General features: G+C 44.9%; 1 protein-coding gene across 6 annotated transcripts in view; it reads left to right on the top strand.

Annotated features, from left to right (window-relative positions):
* The window catches only part of SEC22C (SEC22 homolog C, vesicle trafficking protein), a 29,146-nt gene extending 15,255 nt beyond the window's left edge, over positions 1 to 13,891 (top strand). For 3 of the 6 annotated variants that reach the window (XM_074985181.1, XM_074985182.1, XM_074985183.1), the window contains exons 5-8: positions 3,618 to 3,736; positions 4,400 to 4,465; positions 6,084 to 6,207; positions 10,080 to 13,891. In XM_074985181.1, the coding sequence (XP_074841282.1) occupies positions 3,618 to 3,736; positions 4,400 to 4,465; positions 6,084 to 6,207; positions 10,080 to 10,267 (497 nt within the window). In that variant the 3' untranslated portion in view covers positions 10,268 to 13,891. The remainder of the gene's footprint in view (positions 1 to 3,617; positions 3,737 to 4,399; positions 4,466 to 6,083; positions 6,208 to 10,079) is intronic. The other 3 variants (XM_074985186.1, XM_074985185.1, XM_074985184.1) reach the window with 3 other exon arrangements.
* Positions 13,892 to 22,793: the final 8,902 nt, after the last annotated feature.

Below are 22,793 nucleotides of genomic sequence, written 5' to 3'. Positions count from 1 at the left end.
AAGGTGTTTGGGGGTGCCTGGTTCTGGAAGAGGAGAGGGAGGCTGGGTTAGAGTGAGGGCCTGGGGGTGTCTGGCTCATGGGGAGGGGATTGGGTTATGTATTGGGTGTGCCATGAAATTATAACAAGTGCTGAAGCTGTGCCATGAGGTGATAAAGGTTGCTGAGCACCGGTCTGAAAGGCCACTGGAGTAATCCACTGCAGCACAGATTCCGTGTCCTCTACCAAACCAGTTCAGAAGGCTCCACTGCCTTCATTGTAAATCAAACCTGGGATGACAGTGAGAAGGGTCTAAAGACCAGGTAATTGTTACTTCCTCTGGGGCCCGCAGAGCTTGCCATGCATCTTCTACCATAAATGCCTTATCGGGTATACCTGCCTGTTGTAGGTGATGTGAACGTGGACAACCATGTGGTGAATTAAATAAGTCATTAATTAAAGGTAAATGTGGTGTGTCATGCAGTGTCATCATGAGCTTTGCTACACTTTCCTCTCTGCAAACACTGAGTGAAGCTCTATTGCAGAGAACCACTAACTGTGGTAGAAGAATAGATTTAAGTGTGCTTGAAATAATACACGTTGGACTTAAGTTGTGTGTCAGTCATCTTTGTGTGAAACAAAAGAGCGCAATACTCTGCCGTGGAGCAACAGAGTGCCAAGGCTGAAATGTGGAATTGTTGGGCTTTGGCACCCCCTGTCATTCTGGCCTGGTCTCTGAGCAGATTGTCATGTGTTTTGACCTTACTCACTGTCTTTGTGAGTAGCAATGATAAGTGAGAGTTCCATCCCATTTGATGCTTAGATGGAGGAGACATGAGTCTTGCTTTCTTTGCTGACCCTTCAGAACTATACACAGCTGTGTGTGATGTAAGGGGAAGACATGCAATAGTCTGTCTTCCACTTGGTATCAGGTGCTACCGATGACAGCCTGCCACAGCTGCCATATCCATTGTAAGAACGCTCTCTCAAGTATGTCAGAGGAGTGTGACTGAGCGCTGAGACCTATTGTCTGCATGAACTAACTTGGCAGTTTGCAATTCTGGGATAGCTAGATGGTGGAGGGAGAAACTGTTCTTCTTAGAATTTTTTTTTTTTTTTTTTTGGCCAAGAGACTAGGAACTGTGGTTTATTTTAGTAAAACTTAATCCATCTAGAGTAGTGCTCAGTAAACTGTGCAGATGACTGAGAAAATAAAACCTGCTGCTGTGTATCCGACTAAACACTGTTCAGTGACTCATTTTGATGTTAAATTTCATTGCTGCTGTTTATTATGCAAAATCATATTTGAATGGCTGAGGTACTTGCACCATTGATTTCGGTGGAAAATCTTGTAGAATAACGTTGCATGATGCTGGCAAATTGCACCACAAGATTAATCAGTGTTTTAAGAAAGAAGCAGATAGGGAGGGGGGTTCCAGGTATGTTAATTACATAGCTATTTATTAGTGCTAATTTAAACCACTGTATTCAAATAACATTAAAGCTTGCTGTAAATGCACATTGCGAAGGAAATTTCAGTTATAGGGTAAGACTTTATTTTAATAAAAAGTTGATGAAATTCCTACTTTAAACTGCTTAGCATCACTAGATTAAACAGCTGCTACAGTCCATCCCAGCAGTAGTTGCATTTCATTGAAGTATGAAATGTTGTGATGTTTTTATCTTCTAGGGGTGTTCCTGTCCTGAGCAGGTGTAATATTTGTGCTGCATTTTGAGACAGCTGGATTAAAGGTGCTATAAGGTGGACATAATCCTCTTTTGCATCCCTGTGTTGCTACAAGCTTTTTTGAGGTAGAATAAGGTCACTTCTTGTTCTGAGGCCCTTTCAGTAAAGGATTTGCTGTCTCTTAATGCCTTACTTACGTGTGATTGTCTGAGTTTAACAAATTTAAATGTACTGTTTGTAGTTACCCTTCATTATATACTGCTTAAATATGTGAGTTGGGTATTGTGCATTTTTTTAAAAATTTTTGGTTAAAAATGCGTTTCCATCCTCTTTGCTGCTTTTATTAAAAAGAAGTTTCTGCTATGGGTATAAAGAAAACTTGTCTATTTTGTCTAGGCTTCATGAAGCTTCCATGGGTGTAACATGGTGGTCCACATCAATCAACCACATCTAATGGTTTTTTTCCTTCAATGTCCAGAATAAATTTTATGTGCACTGAGACATTTGCATATGCTGCACATGCCAGCTGTGGGCGTTCTTCTAAGAAGCTGGGTGGTACCCGAATCTCTGGGGGTCTGCTGCCAAAGTGCTCATCTTCCAGGGAACACTGGTCCATGTTATCTTCCATGCTTGCAGGCTCTTTGCTACATTCACAGCAGCTGCTGAGCAGAGACCTGACCTGGTAGAGTGGCATTCTCGGCTGGCATGAAAACTGGTACAGTTATCTCCTGTGCCAGCTGCCTCTCTGCCCTCCCTCCCTAGGCATGGGTGGTTGGGAAGGGTGCAGTGCAGAGCTCTGCTATGCAACAAGGTTTGGTGTAACAACTAGCTAGTGGTTACATCTGGGCTAAGGCTGGAGCATCTTTAGGTCTGGGAACATTCCTTGATGACCTCCCCCCCCCACCTTCTTTCTTGTTGGATGTTGGTGTGAGAGAGAATTGTAGTCCAATATCTGAGGTGTCAACTACCCTTCCCCTCTCAGTGCTGGAATTCCTTCTTTGGAGTGAAGTCCAAGGGTGGCTTAATGTTGGCGACAAAGTGCTTAAACTATTATTGTTGGATGTGGATACCAGCAGTGAAGCTGTTGTCGAGGGTTTGCTGGGGTCAGAAACCAAGGCTATGTCAGTGCATCACACCACTTCCAACGTAGCCCTGCTGTGCAGGCACAATGTGCTTTTCATGGTGGTAAAAGCTTCAGGTGTCAACAGTTCCTGGCTACCAGAGTTTTCTTCACGGAGGAGGAGGTATTCTGGAAGTGGGGAGAACAGTGGAGTAAGCTGAACCCTTTGCTAATGCCTTTCTCTGCTGCAGAGAATGGGTTCAGCGGCAGGGAGCCTCCAAGCTTTTCCATGCTACTTCTTTACCGGCCTGCAGTAGGGAAGGGCTATCCAAAGAATCCTGTAGTGTAGCTGTACCCCTAGAGTTAAAGCCCCTTTCCATCCTTATGGGTAAAGTCATCTCATCCCACAAAGGGGAGATATTTCTCCTCTCCAGTGCCAAAAGATAACACTGCTTCTTGAGTGGCAGGACTTTAAGCCACCTCCCATGCCTGCTGGAGGCCAAAACCACCTGCTTATCTGCTGACAAAGAATAAAAGTGTCTTCACACACATCAGTAGTATGCTGACAATTGAAATCTTAGGTGTCTCATAAGTTGACACTTTCGATCCAGATACAGAATGCAAGTGCTAATGGACGGATCATATCATTAAGTCTGTTAAAAATCACTTCTGTTATTTGTATCTGCTCCAGATTTCTTGGTGAATTTAGCAATGGAGTGTAACCACAACTGTGCATACCTTGCCATGAGCAATTAAACTCTGTCTTGCCACAGAGTAAACAGGGCCTAGAATATCTACAACCCGTAATTAGACTGGATTAGAGTTGCCTTATAAAAAAAAGAATGACATAATTGGAATTAATTTTCAATTGTCTCTCGATCTTTGTTTGCAGCCCCTACCTACAGAATGCAACCTGTAACTCCATTGGGGATTCTTTCTCTTGTACTCAACATCATGTGTGGTGCTTTGAACCTCATTCGTGGAGTCCATTTAGCAGAGTATTCTTTTCAGGTAACTTTTTATTGACTGAATTGAAGTGTGGGGCAGGAGGACTAGATTTATGCAGGTATTAGATCATTGGTAGCTATTGTAAACTTGAAACGTTATGGTGTACGTTTTCTTTATTCAGCGAGCTTTAGTCAGATGAGTGAATATACTTCGTGCACTCTGATCTGTCAGAGCTAGAATTTTTAGAGCTTCTGGGTATGTTCTAAAATCTTTTTTTTTACCGGAGGGAGTGGAGTGATATTGTTCATTTTGAGAGATGGAGGAGATTCCTATATTTTTGACCTCCTGGATGGATTTTACATAGTCCCACTTCAAGAAGTCTGTTTTGATAAATTGCACGTTTCTTTTTCTAAGTGATGTGAAAAATGCACAAATGTATTGCGGAATCTGTATGAAGTACCTCTTTTAAAAAAAAGTCTATCATTTAGTGTTTCAGTTTTATTTTTTGGCATAAATTGATGCATGAACAAAATATAGGAAATTTGAGGTTTAATGAATATTGCTCCACTCTGACTTTGGTGCAATCACAGTCTCAGAATACAAAGTAGCATGAGAATAAGTACTTCCATGGACTGTACATACATGAAATGTCTAGAAGCACTTAGCATCATCTAAAACTTGGTAGCTCTTAACAAGAAAATCTTCTTTGTCATCTTCCCCAAACAGGAAGACCATGAGGGAGTTGGAAATGTAATAGCGTTTCTCCTTTCTTCTCTAGCCTGCATTTTTCAGGTATGATAAGGTTAGCTGTTGTGTTCTAGCACTCTTCCTGCATTTTTTTTTTTTTAAATTTACTGCACTGCATCTAACAAACGTGTTGAGTATGATCAATGAGCAGAACAGAAGACATTTGAGCACTTTGTCTGCTTGCTGGATGAAGTTCTTTGCTTTTGATGTGTACATGACAAGGAGTAAAAATGGCCATTGGATACATGCAGTCTGCAAATAAAGACTCCACATTTCCACCCATTATGCGCATATTGACTAATTGCTCCTCTCAAGTCTTCTAGTGTAAGTTTGCTATCCTCTTCATTTCACAGATGACCTCTGACTTCTACAGTTTCGCTTCTTGCAATAATGTGAGTTGAAATTGTGAGTGGTGGGGAGTCAGGAATCAGCCGGCAGCCTGGCTCTTGGCTCCTCTTCACTTGTGGGAGCTGGGAAACTGATCAGCTCCCACAAGAGCACTGGTCAGTTTCTTGGCTCCCAAGAGTGGATGGCATCTGGGAGCCAGGCACAGCAGCGCTGGCCAGTTTCCCTCCTCCCTCCCACTTGCAGGATCCAGGAAACTGACGGATACTGCTACATCTGGCTCTGTGCTCCCCACTGCTCATAGGAGTAGAGGGCCAGGTGCAGCCAGGACTAGGGAACCTGAAGGCAGCAGGGCCCCTCCCCTATCCTTCCTGACTTAACGGAAAATTTGACTTCCGCATGGTTACCCAGGAAAGCAACCTACACATAAGTCAAGGGTCTGCTGTATGTCAAAAACGGTTTACGTTTTCAGTAGCCCTCTTGCATGAACCACTAGTTGAATGAAAACTCCCCAAAGCAATAATAGATATGCTTTGTGCTATTCCAGCCTGCAGTGTTGTTTTCTTTAAACTGCTAAAACCAGGGTCAGAGAAACTGCAAAACCTTTTAGTCCTAATTATATTAACTATAAGTTGAACCTTTCTAGTCTGGCACCCTTGGGACCTTACTGTTGCCAAACAAGAGAATTTGCCAGACCACAAGAGGTCAACAGTGTTAGTAATGCTGCTAGACAATTCCACTGCTTACCGTGCTCTTAGAAAGCATTTGGGGTGAATTAGAGCTAAATAATGGCATGGAACAGTAAGAGCCTGGTCTTACGGTTGTAAACAAACTTTATGGGACCACAGGAAACTTGTCCACACCCATGATAAGTGGATGTGTGCCTAACTGAAATCATGCTGGGTTATGTATGTTGCCGTATGAGAGAGTGCCAGACTAGAGGTTCAACCTGTAGTTTAAAACTTTCACATTTAAATACTTTCTAAACAGACTCTTGAACATACTACGACACAAACCTTATTTTTTTCCAGTGTTTGCTACCATAATACATTAGGAGTCACCACAGTTGTTTGTGAACCTGAGACAAAGCCAGGGCCTGCTAAATTTTATTTGATATCTGCCATTGACTCAATGCAACATTGAATAAATCTCTTCTCGGCCTCTCAGTCTTTCCAACTGTAAAATGACAATTATGCACATCTGTTTACTTCACAAAATAGCTCTTTATCACTGATCTCTGTATTTAGTCACAGTTCTTGTATTCAAAACAAAGAAGCAATCAAGTAGCACTTTAAAGACTAACAAAATAATTTATTAGGTGAGCTTTCGTGGGACAGACCCACTTCTTCAGACCATAGCCATACCGGAACAGACTCAATATTTAAGGCACAGAGAACCAAAAACAGTAATCAAGGTGGACAAATCAGAAAAAAATGATCAAGGTGAGTAAATCAGAGTGTAGAGGGGTAGAAGGAGGCGGGAGGTCAAGAATTAGATTAAGCCAAGTATGCAGACGAGCCCCTATAGTGACTCAGAAAATTTCCATCCCGGTTCAAACCATGTGTTTAATGTGCTGAATTTGAATATAAAAGACAGTTTGGCTGTTTCCCTTTCAAGAGTTGTGTGAAAATTTTTCTTCAGTAACACGCAAACTTTAAGTCATTAACAGAATGGCCCACTCCATTAAAATGTTGACTAACTGGTTTGTGGATCTGGAGTGTTTTGATGTCTGTTTTGTGCCCATTAACTCTTTGTCTAAGAGAGTTTGAAGTCTGTCCAATGTACAAAGCATCTGGGCATTGTTGGCATATATGACGTTAGTTGAGGAACATGAGAATGTGCCCGTGATTCTGTGAATAACCTGGTTAGGTCCAGCGATGGTCTTTCCAGAAAAGATATGTGGACAAAGCTGGCAGCGGGCTTTGTTGCAAGGGAAGGTTCCAGGATTGGTGTTCCTGGGGTATAGACTGCACTCATGTTGGTTGTTGCAACTGATTTTCTGTTCAGTCAGCAGAAGGCATTGCTGATGTAAAAGGTGTAACTTGCATTACATTACCTTGCACTGATCTGTAACTCAGTGGCATGCACAAATACGTTACTGCTACTTGATATTACCCATAGACCAGCCCTGGTATAAACAGGCAGAACTCACACAAGGATTTGTAATTTATGCTATGTACATGCCTGGGGACAAATCTCTGTGGGAGTTGATCCTGTGTCTGGGCTGATCTAGAACGATCTGGATTCATTATCCAATTTATTTCTTTAATGGCATGTGCCACCCTCTTTTTCGTTGTTAGGATAATCTAATCCCTGTATAAATCTAATCATTCTTTTAAGGTAGCTGCTGGATAATTCGGTGATTCTTCTGCTCTACTCTGTACTGATTAGGCCACCACTGGAGTTTTGTGTCCAGTTGTGGGCACCACATTTCAAGAAAGATGTGGAGAAATTGTAAAAGGTTCCAAGAAGAGCAATGAAAAGGATTAAAAGTCTAGGAAACATCCTGTGAGGGATGGTTGAAAGAATTGTTTGTTTAGTTTAGAAAAGAAAAGACTAAGAAGGGACAGAACAGCTTTCAGGCATCTAAAAGGGTGTTAAATTGAAGCAGGCAAGGTTTAGGTTGGACATTAGGAAAAACTTCTTAAACATTAGGGTGATTGAGTACTGGAACAAATTGCTTGGGAAGATTGTGGCATCATCATCGTTAGAGCTCTTAAATAGCTCAGGTTAGATAAATATCAGTGATTATCCGAATAGTGCTTGGTCCTGCCATGAGTGCAGAGGACTGGACTCGATGACCTCTTGAGGGCCTTTCCAGTTCTAGTATTCTATTAGTCTGTTGTCTTGGATTATTTCAAATAGTAGCTGCAACCTCTGAATTAACCCTTCTCTTCTCTGAGAAAAGGTGCTCTTTTGTGGTGTACAATAGGAGGACAAGCATCTGTGTTTGGCATTCCTTAGCACTTTGGCATATTGACTAAATTTTGTGGCTTTCTGATGCACAAGGACATAAGGCATGAGTGCTCATGTCTAAACAAGCCAAGGTACGAATGAACATCACTCATCCTGATGGCAGGGTCATGAGGTGCTTGAACTGAGCTCTGTTGTTTGAGGAACTTGGACTTTGCATACATGGGAAGATGGGCAAAACCATATGTTCCAATTAATTTAAAAATAAGTTTTGAAACTTTAAACTGTTTTATCTAGTTTGGCTGAATTTCTGCTTTTGAAAAAGCTCATTGTTGCCGTTTAGTCTTGGATACTAACTCTCATTGCTAAAATAGAGACGTTCTAGAATATAACTAATATGTTAAATGCTAAAAAAAATCTTGCTTTGTGACCTGCTCAGCATTTCTTTAAAAGAGTGAGTTGTTATGGATATCATCTCTAATCTCCATCAGAAAGAGCCAGTGTATTTACTATGTACAAAATGCCACACTGATTTCTGCAGAATCTAAAGCTTAATTAGAAGTTTGTGCTCTGTTACTACAACTGCTCAGTTCCACTGACTGAAGTGAGGGTAGCACAAATTTTGAGGGCAGAATTTGACTCTTGTTAAATAGCAATTACAGTCTAGACACAGTTCATCTTTACTGTAAAGTGCCAAATGGACCTCTGTGATTGAGTCCTGCCACAGGGAGGACTAGTTTTCAGGTGGGATGAAGTATTACTTTTTCCAGAAGCTGAGACTTTTGATATAAACTTGTGCATTATTGCACTGTGAAAATGTGAGCAATGGTAAAATAGCGAAATTGCATCCAACTTTTTGTAGTTGGCATGAAGATAGAATTGTAAGTGTGAATACAACTCCAGACCTCCTTTCAAAAAAGGAATTGCAGACGCATACATCAGTGAAGTATCACTTTCAGTATTTGTGTAGTTAATATGCCAGAAATATTTATTTGCCATGTCAGGTTACTGTAGGCTGATAAATCAGATATTAAAGCTTCATTTCATTATGTTGGATGGAAAAATTTCACAAAATTTCAGAAACTTAGCAGGGAGGAGACAGACAGTATTTTAGGCTTTGTCCCTTATTGCAGCACATAGCTTCTAGGTTGTTTTGATGCTCTGACTGTGATGCTTATCACTCTTTTTAAAGTAATTGGCTTTTCCTACAAAAACAAGCAGGAGGTGGTTAAGGTGACACATATCCTCCCTGCTGACACATATGTAACCCACAATTATGGTGGTTCTCTGTGTACTTTAATGGATAGACCACTTAAAGATTTGTATCTGCTACAGGTTTTCCGATAACAGGGTGTGGGTCTTTTAGCTCAGGCTGTAGAGTCTGATGCTTGTACTTCCAGAAGTCTAACCTGCCCCAGCATGGTACATATCCACACAGTAAGAAGTAATCATGTAGCTAATACTATTCTGGGCCAGCATTTCATATAGTAATTACTTCTTTGGGGACCTGAATTGATCTGCTCCTAAAATTTGATGTATGTCAATTTCACTTCTCTACATGGAGTAGATCTTTCTTGACTTTCTCAGTTTTCCACCTGAGAGTGGAACATGTTAACAAATATGTTTTGGGCTCTTTGCCCGCTTAGATTGTGGCAGGACAGCGTTATGAAGGTGATTCTGCATATTCATACTCGGTGCAAAGTGCTGGACATATAACGACCCCACTGGTGTCACCAATGAGGTTTGAACACAGGATCTATGGTGCTATGGCGTGAGTCTTGTCTGCTTAATCTAAACGAGTAACTCATCTAGCTAGCATGCCTACTATGCTCATACCCTGGTATATGGATCAGCCACTGCAGGAGGACGCTTTAAAACACACTGAAGCAATGGACTGCACATGTAAATTATATCTTTTTAGTATTTAAATGAATTCTGGGATAAAATCGTGGCTTTAACTATGCCCAGAAGAGGTAGAGCAGGAGTGAGTATAGGATTGTCTCAGACCTCCTTATTGTTGAGCTTCATCCTTCTAGGCCTTCAGCCAATGAGGATCACATTTGAGTCTTAGATCAAAGTTCAGCTTTCATACTTTCTAGTTCTTTCTAATCCTTCTGAGACTACCAACAAGGGTGCCAATTGTGCTGGCAGGCTTCTTTTTTTTTTTTTTTTTTTTTTGTGGGTGCAATATTTGTTCAGTAAGATCTGGATTCAGGCCACCAATTCATTTCTGTTGGATGGATGGGGTCTTAATAGATAAAACTTGAAAAAAGAACTTAAAGCTTCTTGTATGCATTTTAATGGCAGGTGCATCTCTGCATAAGTGTCAACAGTTGTAAGCTGTGATCATTGGCTGTACATTCAGTTTGATGTTAACACTGTCTCTTTGGTGCTGTTTCAGTGTTATTTGTTCCTGTTCCACAGTTCAGCAAGGAAGATGAAGGCGTTTGTACTGATTTTCTCTATTTGTCTATGCAACATTTACTTATATGGATTAAGGAACGTCTGGCAAATACTCTTTCACGTAGGAGTGGCATCTCTTTCTTCATACCAGATACTGACAAGGCAACTGATGGAGAAGCAGCCTGATTTTGGAGTATGAAAACGAATTTGGGATTCATTACTCACATTTTAAAAACTCCTGTGTTTACTCACACTGGCCAAAAATAGTTTGGGTTGTTTTTTTTTAAAAAATGCAGTGATTATCACAATGTGAGATTTTTTTAAACAAAAGCATTACATAAACCACATTCTTATAACTGGTATCAAAGAGACATTCAAGAGACTTTTGTGTGGTGTTCAGCTGTGCATTGTAGACTCTTTGCAAGCATTCATGATGGTTGGAATTTCTCACTGCCGTTCGGAACCTTCAGTGCTCTATATTGTACTCCTTGACTAACACCAAACCGTCTCTCGTGTCTCATTTGCTTTGAAACAGTTGAGTAATTCAGTGTTGCCAAGGGAGTTTGACAGAAGATATTGAAACTGTACATCAAAACTAAGACCAATTTTAAAAGTGTGGATAACACAATACTTTCATCTATAGATGTCAAGTTGCATGACAGATGTAAGCTAAGGAGGTATTTGCCATAATTAGTTCAGTTGGTAATTGGAAGAAATGCTTAGTGGGATTTTAGGGGAATTCTACTCAGGTGTATTGGGGGGGGGGTCTAAAAAGCAGCAGTTTTCCACTTTTGGAGTGGGAACCCAAAGTGGCTCACAGTCCCATTTTAGTGGGGTCACTAGGGTTTGATTAGACTAACTGGGGACTGGAGCTGAATCCTGCGGTTCACCCCATGGCTCAGACTTTGGTCCCATCCCCACTCAGGGCTTGGGTGGTCTCAGGCTTAAGTCCCCCTGCCTTTTATGATCGTGTAGTAATTTTTGTTGTCAGAAGGGAGTCATGAGGCAATGCAGTTTGCGAACCCCTGGAACAAAAGAGAGAGAGTGCAGAAGCCTTTTTAAAAACCATAAAGGGCATAAAATGTCTCAAGTACATCTTAATTTGTTGGTAAAGTGTGATCTCATTCTGAAGTTGTCAGTAAGTGTTTTTTTTTTATGGTTTGTTTTTTTATTAAAGCTGCATTAACCAAACAAAAAAAAAACCCACATAACTGACTTTTGATCCTTGGTGGCCTTTATTTTCTTGTTGAAGGTCACAATGTTTGAAAGAGCAGCTGTATGTTTGTTTTGTACAGATAAAATAAATCTTGCAAGTTTATTCATGACAGCTCAGCATTTCCACCTTTCACAATTAGCAATTAGAAGTCCATTCCCCATCCTGGAAAGTAAGAGTAGGTTCTCTTTACATTTAAGCTCTTATGCGAAGGTTAATTTATGAGCATGCACTTTCGAATATAGTCATTAAGAACTGAATTTTTCCACCTTTTGCTGCTCTGTATATTCTGATATTTCATGTGCTGAAATATATATTGACATTTAAAATGTATATGAATACTTTTTTGATACTCTCTTGGTAAGTTGTGTCTGTATAAAGAATGTCTAGGTTTTTTTTTTGATGCACCCTGTTTGGATGGTGAGTGAAGAGTCATGACTGAAAAATTACAGGACACTTTTAGCTGTAATATTATGGAGGTATGTTAACTCTTAGAGTAGTGAAGGGATTGACCTTTCTTGGGGGTTTTTGTCCTTCAGGTATCAGGTCAGATGAGAGAGAAAAGCTGGTAACACAGGCATAATTAAGTCTAAGAGAATGAAACTCAGGAAGAGAAACCTTTAGGTTAAGGGTCAGGAAAAACTGCTTGAAACTGTGTGGACTGCACTTAGGCAGCAGTTCCCAGACTTCGTGGTTAACATACCACTTGCAAATTTCCTTTTTGTGCATGTTTTCTTTAGACCCTAATTGGTTTTTAATATTTCTGAACTGATAGTAAAATATATGCCTAAGGAAGCCTAAAATTATAACATCTTTTTTTTTGAACACATCAAGGTTTTTTTTTTTTTTTTTCTCCCTCCAGTGAATCAAAAAGCACAATGAAGAAGCAGTTGTTGGTCTTTTTTTAATATTACTCCCATTACAAGAAACAGTTAAATGTCAGATGACATTTTGATATGCTGTATGCTAAGCTGTGGCCAGGTTTGCCTTTAACTTATCAAAATTCAAACTTCCTTCTCGTTCATGTCTGGATTATTGTTGAAGATGAGCCAAAGCTCTCTACTGACATTTTGACATTTTAAATTAAGCTAATCAGAATGTTCTTAATTTCTGTAACACAGAAGCACCATTAATGTGAAAGTTTTCTTGCTTTACAGATTGGGCTTGTTTTGTGTTGGGTAAGATTTTGCTGACCTTCAGTTGAAGTTCTGCTCCTCAACTTGTTTTTAATGGTAATCGGAGCAGAAATCCAGTTTTCAGGGAGACCCTTCGTAGCATTCAGCCAAGTAGTACTTGTAACTCGTTCTGCTCATATGAATAGAGGTTGTAGTGGAAAATAAGCCATGGACATGACTCATGAGTAAAAGCTGTCTTGGTTTTGGGAAATTCACATATTTGATTCTAATGCCTTGTGTAGACCCACCTTAGCCAGGTGACAACATAATGACTTATAATGGGAAGGCTGTTTCCCCTAGGAAAAAGGGTAGGAGCTTTATTTTGTACATGGGAAAACCTTAATGAGAGGCTAGAATTTCTCTCTCTCCCATGGACCCTGATCCTGGTGGTGTTATACTTATCTCCATGAAATGTATTGAATAAAGGCTAGTCTTGCATAGACTTGGGTACTTATATCACATGGGTACGTCAACACTTCTGTCTGGAGATGTGAATTGTAGATGAAGGTGGAGGTACTCGCACCAGCTCTGATCCTGCTGGCATGCCAAAACCAGCATAGCCACAGTGTTGCAAGTGGTGGGAGGGTTAGCTGTCTGGAGTACATACGGTCGAAGAGGCTGGGTTTAAGTATAATGAATCAGGGGATTTGCCTATTGGAGGGAATCTTCTTACCCAAGGTTTTCTAGGGAAAATAATAGCATCTCTCTTTACAGTGTTTTGCTTGTCTCATTAGACCCTCTGTTTGGTGAATGACCAAAACACCTGACAGAAATTTGCTACAATGGAAGTAGGATGGGCAGTGTTGGGAACATTCATTTGGCAACGCATGTCCATTAAAATCAAAATTTATTTCAGCTTGGGTTGCAATTGGCTAACTGGCTTCTTGGTACGTTATCTCTGTGGACTGTGTGTGTATAATACCTGTTTAAATGCTCTCTCCTGCTGAAACAGGAAAAGGTATAAAATAGTTGACATTGGTACGAGTCCTTCAAGATTGAATAAAAAGTGTCTTATTTGAGAACAAAATCTGGGTGAGAATGTGTTCAATATTGAATCACCTTGTTTTAAAATCCTATTTTTGTCAGAACCTCGGACCATTTTTAAAATCACTTGTTTATCCACTTAATGTGAAAACTAAAAGTGTGAATTAAGTCCCTTGGAACGGTTGTTCATCTAGAAATGTAACACAAACAGGTTGAGAGTAAAGTTCCTTACAGTTAAAATACTTATGAGGGCTTAGCAACTTATGAAATCTGGCCTTTTTAACCAAAGATCTGGTAAGGTTTCTTGAAAGTCTAGCTGGTACCTTTTTAAAAAAATGTTTGCACTGTGTTAACAATTGAACCTGTGTATATGTATGTAAAGTCATTTTGCATGTGTGTATGTATATATGTACATATCTAATGACTGGACTAAAAATAAATGATTTTTTATAATAGTTGTGTTCATTTATAACTTGAAACACCTCAAACAGCTAATCAAGCTTTTCATCAATGTTGCATTTTAAATGTACACACCAAACTTGTCAAGAATGGTAGAAAGTCTTTTGAGAATAACTGAAAGAAAAGAGGAGTTGAGTGTCTTTAACAAATAGATTTAAAATCCACTCTGGCTGAAATGTTGCTGTAATAATCAATGGGCTGCATGGGCGCTCTGTTTTTTCAGAGGAGTGTCTGCTTGTAGTCCTGATTGGGTGCTTCTAAGGTGTGTTGCACCATCTGCTAGCTATGCTTCAAAGCAATAGATGTTCAACCCCATGTTTCAAAACTGGACTGCACAAAGTGCTAAAAAGATACATCTGATCTTGCAACTACCGCATCTGTGGTGCGGGGCAGCAACCAATCTTTACAAAGGGTAGTGGCATCTACAACAAGTTTCTTTTTTAAAGAAGAAAATCTTCAAGGGAATTCTTCAAGTCCAGACAAAGGAGATTGACCATTTTTGGTCTCGTAGGACAGATGTGCCCATAAAAATCATGTTCAATGTACAAAATTGAAAGGCAAGTCAGACTCCTTCTAGTCTCCTTTGGGAGTTGTGTAAGGGAGATGAGTGATGGGATTTATAAGCTAAAGGTGTAAGTTCAACTTGCATTTTTTCACATTCTGCTGTTAACTTTTTATTCTACATGCCTCTCTTCCATCCCTTTGGTCAACACATTATATCAACCGAGGTTTATTAGACCAGGTCTACACTGGACCTTGAAGTTGATTGTAGATGTGCACTTCCATAGCGGGAATCAACTTGATTACAATCAACTTACCTGTTTTATTCTCATTGAGAGGGGTTGATGGAAGAAACTGTCACATCAATCTCCCTTAGGCCTCACGAGATTGAGGCATATAGGGGTTGATTTCCCCCCCGCCCCCAGGCAGTGAAGACATACCCTTAGATACGGTGGTTCAACGATGCTAGGTCTAAATTTGAGTCTTTTGCCCTGTTTCTGCTGTGTAAACATAAGGTGCTTTTGAAATTTCCAGGCCTTGCCTTCCCTAGGATGAAAAAGTGTGTTGAACCTTTTTAAGACCAAGTGTAGTTGAGGAAAGTTGTACTTTTAACAACTTCTAGTTGATCAAAATAAATCCTATGATCCCTGCTAGCATTTTCTGTGATCAGCAGAAAAGTTAAATCTACAACTGCCTTTTGCACTCTTGTACGTTACTGTACATCTACCCTAGCATAAACATGGCCCAAATTGATGTGGGATACCAGGTGGGTGCCTGGGCAACAAAATGGTGAATGAAATTCAATGTTGATCAATGCAACATAATGCACATTAGAAGCCATAATCCAAACTATTAATTTAAAGTGATGGCTTTAACTTAGCTGTTGCAACTCAGGAAAGAGATTTTGGAATCATTGTGGATAGTTCTCTGAAAATATCTACTCAATGTGCAACAGCAATCCAAAGAGCAAATAGAATGTTGGGAATCCATTAAGAAAGGGATAAATCATGAGACAATAAATTAAATTGCCTCTATATGAATCCATGGTATGCCCCCTCTTTGCATACTGGTGTGCAGATGTAGTCAGTCATTCCATCTCAAAAAAAGATGTCCTGGCATCAGAAAAGTATAGAAAAGGGCAACTGAAATGACTAGGGGTGTGGAAGGGCTTCCAAATGAGGAGTGACAACTAAGACTAGGATTGGAAAAGAGACAATTAAGGGAATATATGATAAAGGTCTATAAAATCAGGATGGTTGTAGAGAAGGTAAATAAGTAAAGGTTTATGTCTCATAACACAAATACTACAGGTCAAACCTCTCTAATCCGGACTGTTTCGTCCTGCAACATCTGTAATCTGGTATGATTTGAGATAGCTGTACGACCACCTATCCTGGGTGTGACCAAGTTTCCTGTGGTCCCATAAAGTCTGTTTACAACCAGCAGTCTTGGCTCTCAGTGTTCTGTGCTGTTATTTACTCCTAAATGTCAATGAGCGCAAGAGGCAGTGGAAGTGTTGGTAATGCTGCTAGACATTATTGACCTCTTGTGCTCCAGCAAATTCTCTTGTTTTGGCACCAGGTCCAGACTAGAGAGCTTCACCCTGTAGTGGTTGCCACATGAAATTATTAGGCGGCAGGTTAAAAACAAAAAAGTATTTCTTCACACAATCTACAGTCAACCTTTGGAATTCTTTGCCACAGATAGTTGTAAAGGCTACAACTAGAACAGAGATTTAAGAAAAAAATAAAAGCCTGTTCAAGGAGGATAAATCTATCAATGGCTACTGGTCAGAATGAGCAGGGAGGGGGCTCTAGAACCTGTTTGCCAGAATCTGGGAATGGGTGACAGGATCGATCACAGGATGATTACCTGTTCTGTTATTGCCAGTGGGGCACCTGGCATTGCCCTTTGTTGGAAGAAGGGATATGGGGCTAGATAGATCTTTGGTCAGACCAAGTATGGGTGTTCTCATACCCCACATGTCCATGCCTTACCTTGCGCGTTTGGCAACTCAACTTCTGTGCTGATGCTTTGGTTTGAATGGGACCCAATTGTAGCTAGAACTACATTTGGAACAATAATTCTCACGTGGAAAAGATTAGCTGAGAAATGCATTATTTCCTCTTGAGTCAGGTTGTATGAGAGTCCTGGTGAAAGGAGAAAGAAGCTGGCCATTGTAACAGCTGCTGGATCTGAAATGGGTCATAGAATTCTAGGGCTGGAAGAAACCTCAGGAGGTCACCTAGTCCAGCTCCTGCCTAAAGCAGGATTAACCCCAACTGAATTATCCCAGCCAGGGCTATGTCAAGATGGGACTTAAAAACCTCCAAGGATGGAGATTCCCACCTCTCTCAGTAACACATTTTAGTGTTTCACCACCCTCCTAGTGAAATAGGTTTTCCTAATATTCAAGCTATACCTCACCCTCTGTAACTTCAGACCATTGTCCCTTGTTCTGCCTTCTGTCACCACTGAGAACAGTCTCTCTCCATTCTCTTTAGAGCCCCCTTTCAGGGAATTCACAGAATCACAGGGCTGGAAGGGACCTCAGGAGGTCATCTAGTCTAGCCCCCTGCTTCAAGCAGGATCAACCCCTACTAAGTCATCCCAGCCAGGACCTTGTCCAGCTGGGACTTAAAAACCTCAAGGGATGGAGAATCCACCACCTCTCTAGACAACGCATTCCAATGCTTCACCAACCCCCTGATGAAGTAGTTTTTCCTAATATCTAACCTACACATATGAGCCGCGCCTACACGTGCCGGCTACTTTGAAGTAGCCATGCCAACTTCAAAATAGCGCCCGCCACGTATAGACGTGGCGGGCGCTATTTCAAAGTTGAAATCGATGTAAGGCAGCGAGACGTCGAAGTTGCTATCCCCATCAGGAGATGGGAATAGCGCCCTACTTCGACGTTGAACGTCGAAGTAGGGCATGTGTAGCCGATCCGCGCCCCGCAACATCGAAATAGTGGGGTACGCCATGGCGGCCATCAGCTGAGGGGTTGAGAGATGCTCTCTCCAGCCCCTGAGCTCTATGGTTGCCGTGTGCAGCGGCCCCTTAAAGCTCCCCGCCCCCCTGCATTCCTTTGCAGGAAGCTGAGACCGCGTGCAGGCGGCAGCACTGACACGCGGCCAGCCTGCATGCCTCCCTGCAGCCCTAAGCCACCACCTCCGCTGCGATGGCCGCCCGCCAGCCCCCAAGGTACCCCCAGGGCACCCCCCCCAAGGGGAGCCAGGGCTCCCAGCCTGGCAGCCAGTCTGGGAAGCGGCAGCGGGGCCCCTCCTGGATGGAGGCTGAGGTTCGGGACCTGCTGGGGCTCTGGAGTGAGGAGGAGGTGCTCCAGGTAATGGGGAGCAAGAGGCAGAACGCAGATGCGTTTACTCGGCTGGCCGAGGGCCTGGCCACCCGGGGTCACCCTGCCCGCACTCCTGACCACATCAGGAGTAAGGTTAAGGAGCTGCGGCAGGGTTACGCCTGGGCCCGGGATGCAGCCAGTTGATCTGGGGCCACCCCCGCCACTTGCCCCTTTTACAGGGAGCTCAGGTCCATCCTGGGCCCCCGGCACACGTCCTCCCCTCCGGCCACTCTTGACACCTCAGCCGACGAGCCCCAGCAGGCCCCAGAGGCGGAGTCCGCCCCGGAGGCAAACCCTGCACCCCAGGGACCACCCCCCCCCGCAGGAGCCCATCCCTGGGATGCCGGAGGAGGAGGAGGGGGAATCCTCCTCCAGCGACGGGGGGCTCCACATCACCATGCCATCCCAGAGCTCCAGAGGGTGTCCCCCGACTGTGGGAGTGGACCATCAGGTATGTACCACCCCCGGTGCACACTCCCAGGGTTAAGGGGCGGGGACAAGAGACATGACCAGGGCCCTCCACATGCCCAAATGACCATGGCCCAAAGGACAGCAGTGGCATGTCCCTCAGAAGAGTGCATCAGCCCCTGCCCCCCAGCAGGACAGCGCCATGCCCCATCCCTGGGGATGAGGGGAGCAGAACCTAGGGTCCCCTGGGGGGGAGGGGGTGGGACACCCATCATCATCAGCAGCATCTCCCGGGGACGGGGATGGGGAACCAGCAGCAGAGGGCTGGGGGGACAAGGGCCACGGCTCGGGGCCCACACTAACAGCTGTCTCCACTCTTCTTCCCCCCTGTGTTCTGCAGCTGCACCATTGGAGGGCCCGGAGAGCACCGGTGAGGTCTCCGTGGTCCCGGAGAGCCAACCGGGGCCATCGCTGCAGGCCAGCCCCTCGGCGGAGCACCAACCAGCCCCAGGACAGGGCCGACGGTGGAGCCACCACCCGAGGACGGCCACAGACCCCCCAGCTGCTCACGACCCTCCGGTGTCAGCTGGAGGTGTCAGAGCGGCGCCTGCGGGTGGAGGAGTGGTGGCTGGAGCTCCAGGAGCGAGCGCTGGCCTGGCGCCAGGAGGCATGGGGGTCCATCATGCGCACATTCGAGCGCATAGCAGAATACCTGGCCCTCCATGTCGCTCCAGCTGCCGCTCTGCCCACCCTGCCCGCTGCTCCGACCGCCGCTCCGACCGCCGTCCCACCGCCGTCCACCACCCTGGGGCCTTCCACCGAGGGGGACCTGGGGCCTGCTGACACCCGCCAGCCATACCTGCCGGTTCGCCCGGCCCCCACCCAGCCTCGGCCAGGGCTCAGGCCGAGGCGAGGGTCGCGCCCGCCAACCCCGGGCGCCGGACAGTAGAGAGATGCGGGGCCCAGGACGTGGCCCCCCCTTTGTACATATCCCCCATCATATTTTTGTGTATATAGTTTGTGTTACACCCCTGTTCTTTTATATGGTACCTGCCCCCCCATGTAAATAGTTCCCCCCTTTTGTTCTGCTCCCTCTATATATATTTGTAGTATTAATAATAAGAGAAATCACCAGCTTTTGGTTTCAAAAACAACAGGTCCATTTTTATTTGCAAGAAAAGTGGGGGTGTGTGTGCTCCTGGGTGCTCTATGGTGTGGGCGTGGGGGCAGGGAGTGTTGTGGAGGATGGGGGGGTGCAGTGGGGGGCCTGCCAGCGTTCACCCTGCAGCCTGGTCAAAATGGGCCCACAGGGCCTCCCGGACCCGGATCCCCTCGGGGTCCACCTGGCAACTGGGGGCAGCGGGTGGCTGCACGTCGGCCCTGCCAGCCTCCACAGCCCAGTCCTGGAAGAAGGCCTCCCCCTTGCTCTTGACCAGGTTGTGGAGGGCGCTGCACACGCCCACAATCTGGGGAATGTTGGTGGGGCCTGCATCAAGGCGGGTGAGGAGACACCTCCAGCACCCTTTGAGGTGGCCAAAAGTGCGGTCAACCACCTGGCGTGCATGGTTCAGGCGCAGGTTGAAGCGCTCCTGGCTGGCTGAGAGATGGCCCGTATCAGGGTGCATGAGCCAGGGCTGGAGGGGGTACGCCGCGTCTGTGACGACACAGAGGGGCATGGTGGTGTCCCCCACAGGGATCTCCCGCTGGGGGATGTAGGTCCCCGCCTCCAGCCGGCGGCACAGGCCCAAATTCCTGAACACCCGGGCGTTGTGGATGCTGCCAGGCCACCCAACATAAATGTCCAGGAAGCGTCCCCGGCTGTCCACCAAGGCCTGGAGGACCACCGAATGGTAGCCCTTCCTGTTCAGGAAGCGTCCTCTGTTGTGCTCCGGAGCACGGATGGGGATATGGGTCCCATCCAGAGCCCCAAAGCAATCTGGGAAGCCCAGGCTGGCAAACCCCGCGATGGCGGCATCCTTGTCCCCAAGCCGCACGAGCCTGTGGAGGAGCAGGGCGTTGATGGCGCGGACGACCTGCAGGGGAAGGACATGGGAGAGCACCAGCGAGGGGTGTGCAGGGTGTGTCTGGCCCTCCCCCCCAGGGCTCCCTCCCCATGAGGCCTCCCTCCCACCCCAGGGCTGCCCTCCACCCCAGGCCCCCCCACCCGGGTCCTCTTACCTCCATGAGGACAGCCCCGATGGTGGCCTTGCCCACGCCAAACTGCTGCCCCATGGATCTGTAGCTGTCTGGAGTGGCCAGCTTCCAGACAGCGATGCCGACCAGTTTCTCCACACTGAGGGCACGCCGCATGGCGGTGTCCTGGTGCCTCAGTGCAGGGGTGAGCCGCTGGCATAGCTCCAGGAATGTCTGCTGGCTCATGCGAAAGTTCTGGAGCCAGCGGTCGTCGTCCCACTCGCTGAGCACCAGCCGCTCCCACCAGTCAGTGCTCGTGGGGTAGCTCCACAGCCGGCGGCATGTGCGGTGGGGGTGGGGGTCGGAGGGCAGCAAGGTCTGGGTCTGCTTCCTCCTCCCCTGGGGGCAGCTCCTCTTCTGCAAATAAAAGGTGGTCAGCTGCCTCCTGCATAGCATTGAGCAGGTCGAGCACTGCTCCTGCAGGGGCGGCTGTGTGGACTTCTGGCTGCTGCTGCTGCTGCTGCTGCTGGGGGTCCATACTGCTTTGACGGGTGTGCGTGCCTGTGGCTCGGCACACCGCATGCTGTGCAGGCTGAGTGTGTCTGGGAGGGGCCCTTTAAGGGAGCGCCTAGCTGTTGCCCCGGAAGTGCTAGTCCGCCCTGTGACCCTGTCTGCAGCCGTTCCTGGCACCCTTATTTCGATGTGGGCCACTTTGGCGTATAGACGCTCCCCTGCAGCACCTACTTCAATGTAGTGCTGCCCAACGTCGACGTTGAATGTCGACGGCACCAGCCCTGGAGGACGTGTAGATGCTATTCATCGAAATAGCTTATTTTGATGTCGCTACATTGAAATAAGCTATTTCGATGTAGCATTCACATGTAGACATAGCTATAGGGTAAGACAAAAGTCTCTTATAGGAGTGGAAGTACTTTGTCACCAACCCCAGGCATTTTTCCTATGAGAAGTCACATCACAGTGTATATGCACTCATATTTTGCTGCTAAAAACTGTCTTCCGGGGCCAAAACTTGATGGTGTAGACAGAGCCTTACCGAACTCATGCTTTGAAGTCTGAAGCCAGACACAGGGAGAAACAGGACTTCTTCCAGACAAGAGGAGAGGCAGTTATCTGCCTGTCTCTAAGGTAAATTTAGCTTTGGAAAACAAACCCAAAGGAAGCTGCATTTGCACGTCAATAAGAAAAAGCCAACCTCAGCTAGGGTTGGGCTGGGGAGAGGGCAATTGTGAGACCAGCATGAGGTGCCAGTGGAAACTGAAATGTAATGGGGGACGCAGCTTTAGTTAATAAACTTCTTTGTTTTATCCTAAGTAGATCTTGGTGCATTAATATTAAACAAAGTAGGAACTCTCTAGACTGCTATCAAACCACCCCTCAGTCTTCTCTTCTGCAAACTAAATAAGCCTAAATCGCTTGGCCTCTCCTCATAGGTCATGTGCTTCAACCCCTTAATCATTTTTGTTGCCCTCCGCTAAACTTGCTCCAGTGCATCCACACCCTTTCTGTATTGGGGACTCAAAACTGCCACAATACTCCATATGTGGCAAGCAGCGATTGGAATATGGCTGCTCTTGTGTTTTTGCGTTCTGAATTCTTGGTCAATTTTCAAATTTGAACTACTTTGACCAAATCTACAGTCTGGTATAAATTATGAAACGAGCAGGCATGTGGGTAGTATTTTCCATTGTTAAATATTTGATTTGGAATTTGAAAATTAACTACTATACAGACGGGAAATGGGACTTCATCCTTGTGACTTGTCAAAATTGGGTTGCTTGCCTGTTTAAATGTGAAAAACTGAATTCTGGAAATTGTAGGCCAGTTCTTCTCTGTAGGTTTTTCGTATGAGTCATAAACATGAAAGCTGCTTCACATTGGTGGGGTTTTTTTTTGTGTTTTTGTCTTTTTTCACTTTTTTTTTTTTTTTGGGCAAAGGGGGACACTAGTTTGGGATACTTGAAACAGACAGTTTTGAATAATTAAACTGTTGAAACTCTGATTTTTTGCTACTGCTAAGAATAAAACATAATCAGAACACAGAACCATGTCTAATTATATTTGGTAGAATGAAAGTCGTTCTGGCTACGTCTACACGTGAAGCCTACGTCAAAATAGGCTATTTCGATAAATAACGTCTACACGTCCTCCAGGGCTGGCAACGTCGATGTTCAACTTCGACGTTGCGCAGCACAACATCGAAATAGGCGCTGCGAGGGAACGTCTACACGCCAAAGTAGCACACATGGAAATAGGGATGCCAGGCACATCTGCAGACAGGGTCACAGGGCGCACTAGCGCTTCCGGGGCAACAGCTAGCCGCTCCCTTAAAGGGCCCCTCCCAGACACACTCAGCCTGCACAGCACGCGGTCTGAGGAGCCATAGGCACACAGACCCCGGGTGACGCAGTCATGGACCCCCAGCAGCAGCAGCAACAGCAGCAGCAGCAGCAGCCAGAG

This window comes from Carettochelys insculpta, chromosome 2 (genome assembly GCF_033958435.1).
Source record: "Carettochelys insculpta isolate YL-2023 chromosome 2, ASM3395843v1, whole genome shotgun sequence".
NCBI classification, from domain to species: Eukaryota; Metazoa; Chordata; order Testudines; family Carettochelyidae; genus Carettochelys; species Carettochelys insculpta.
Note: the sequence above shows the minus strand (reverse complement) of the source record. Positions and strands in the feature narration are given on the sequence as shown.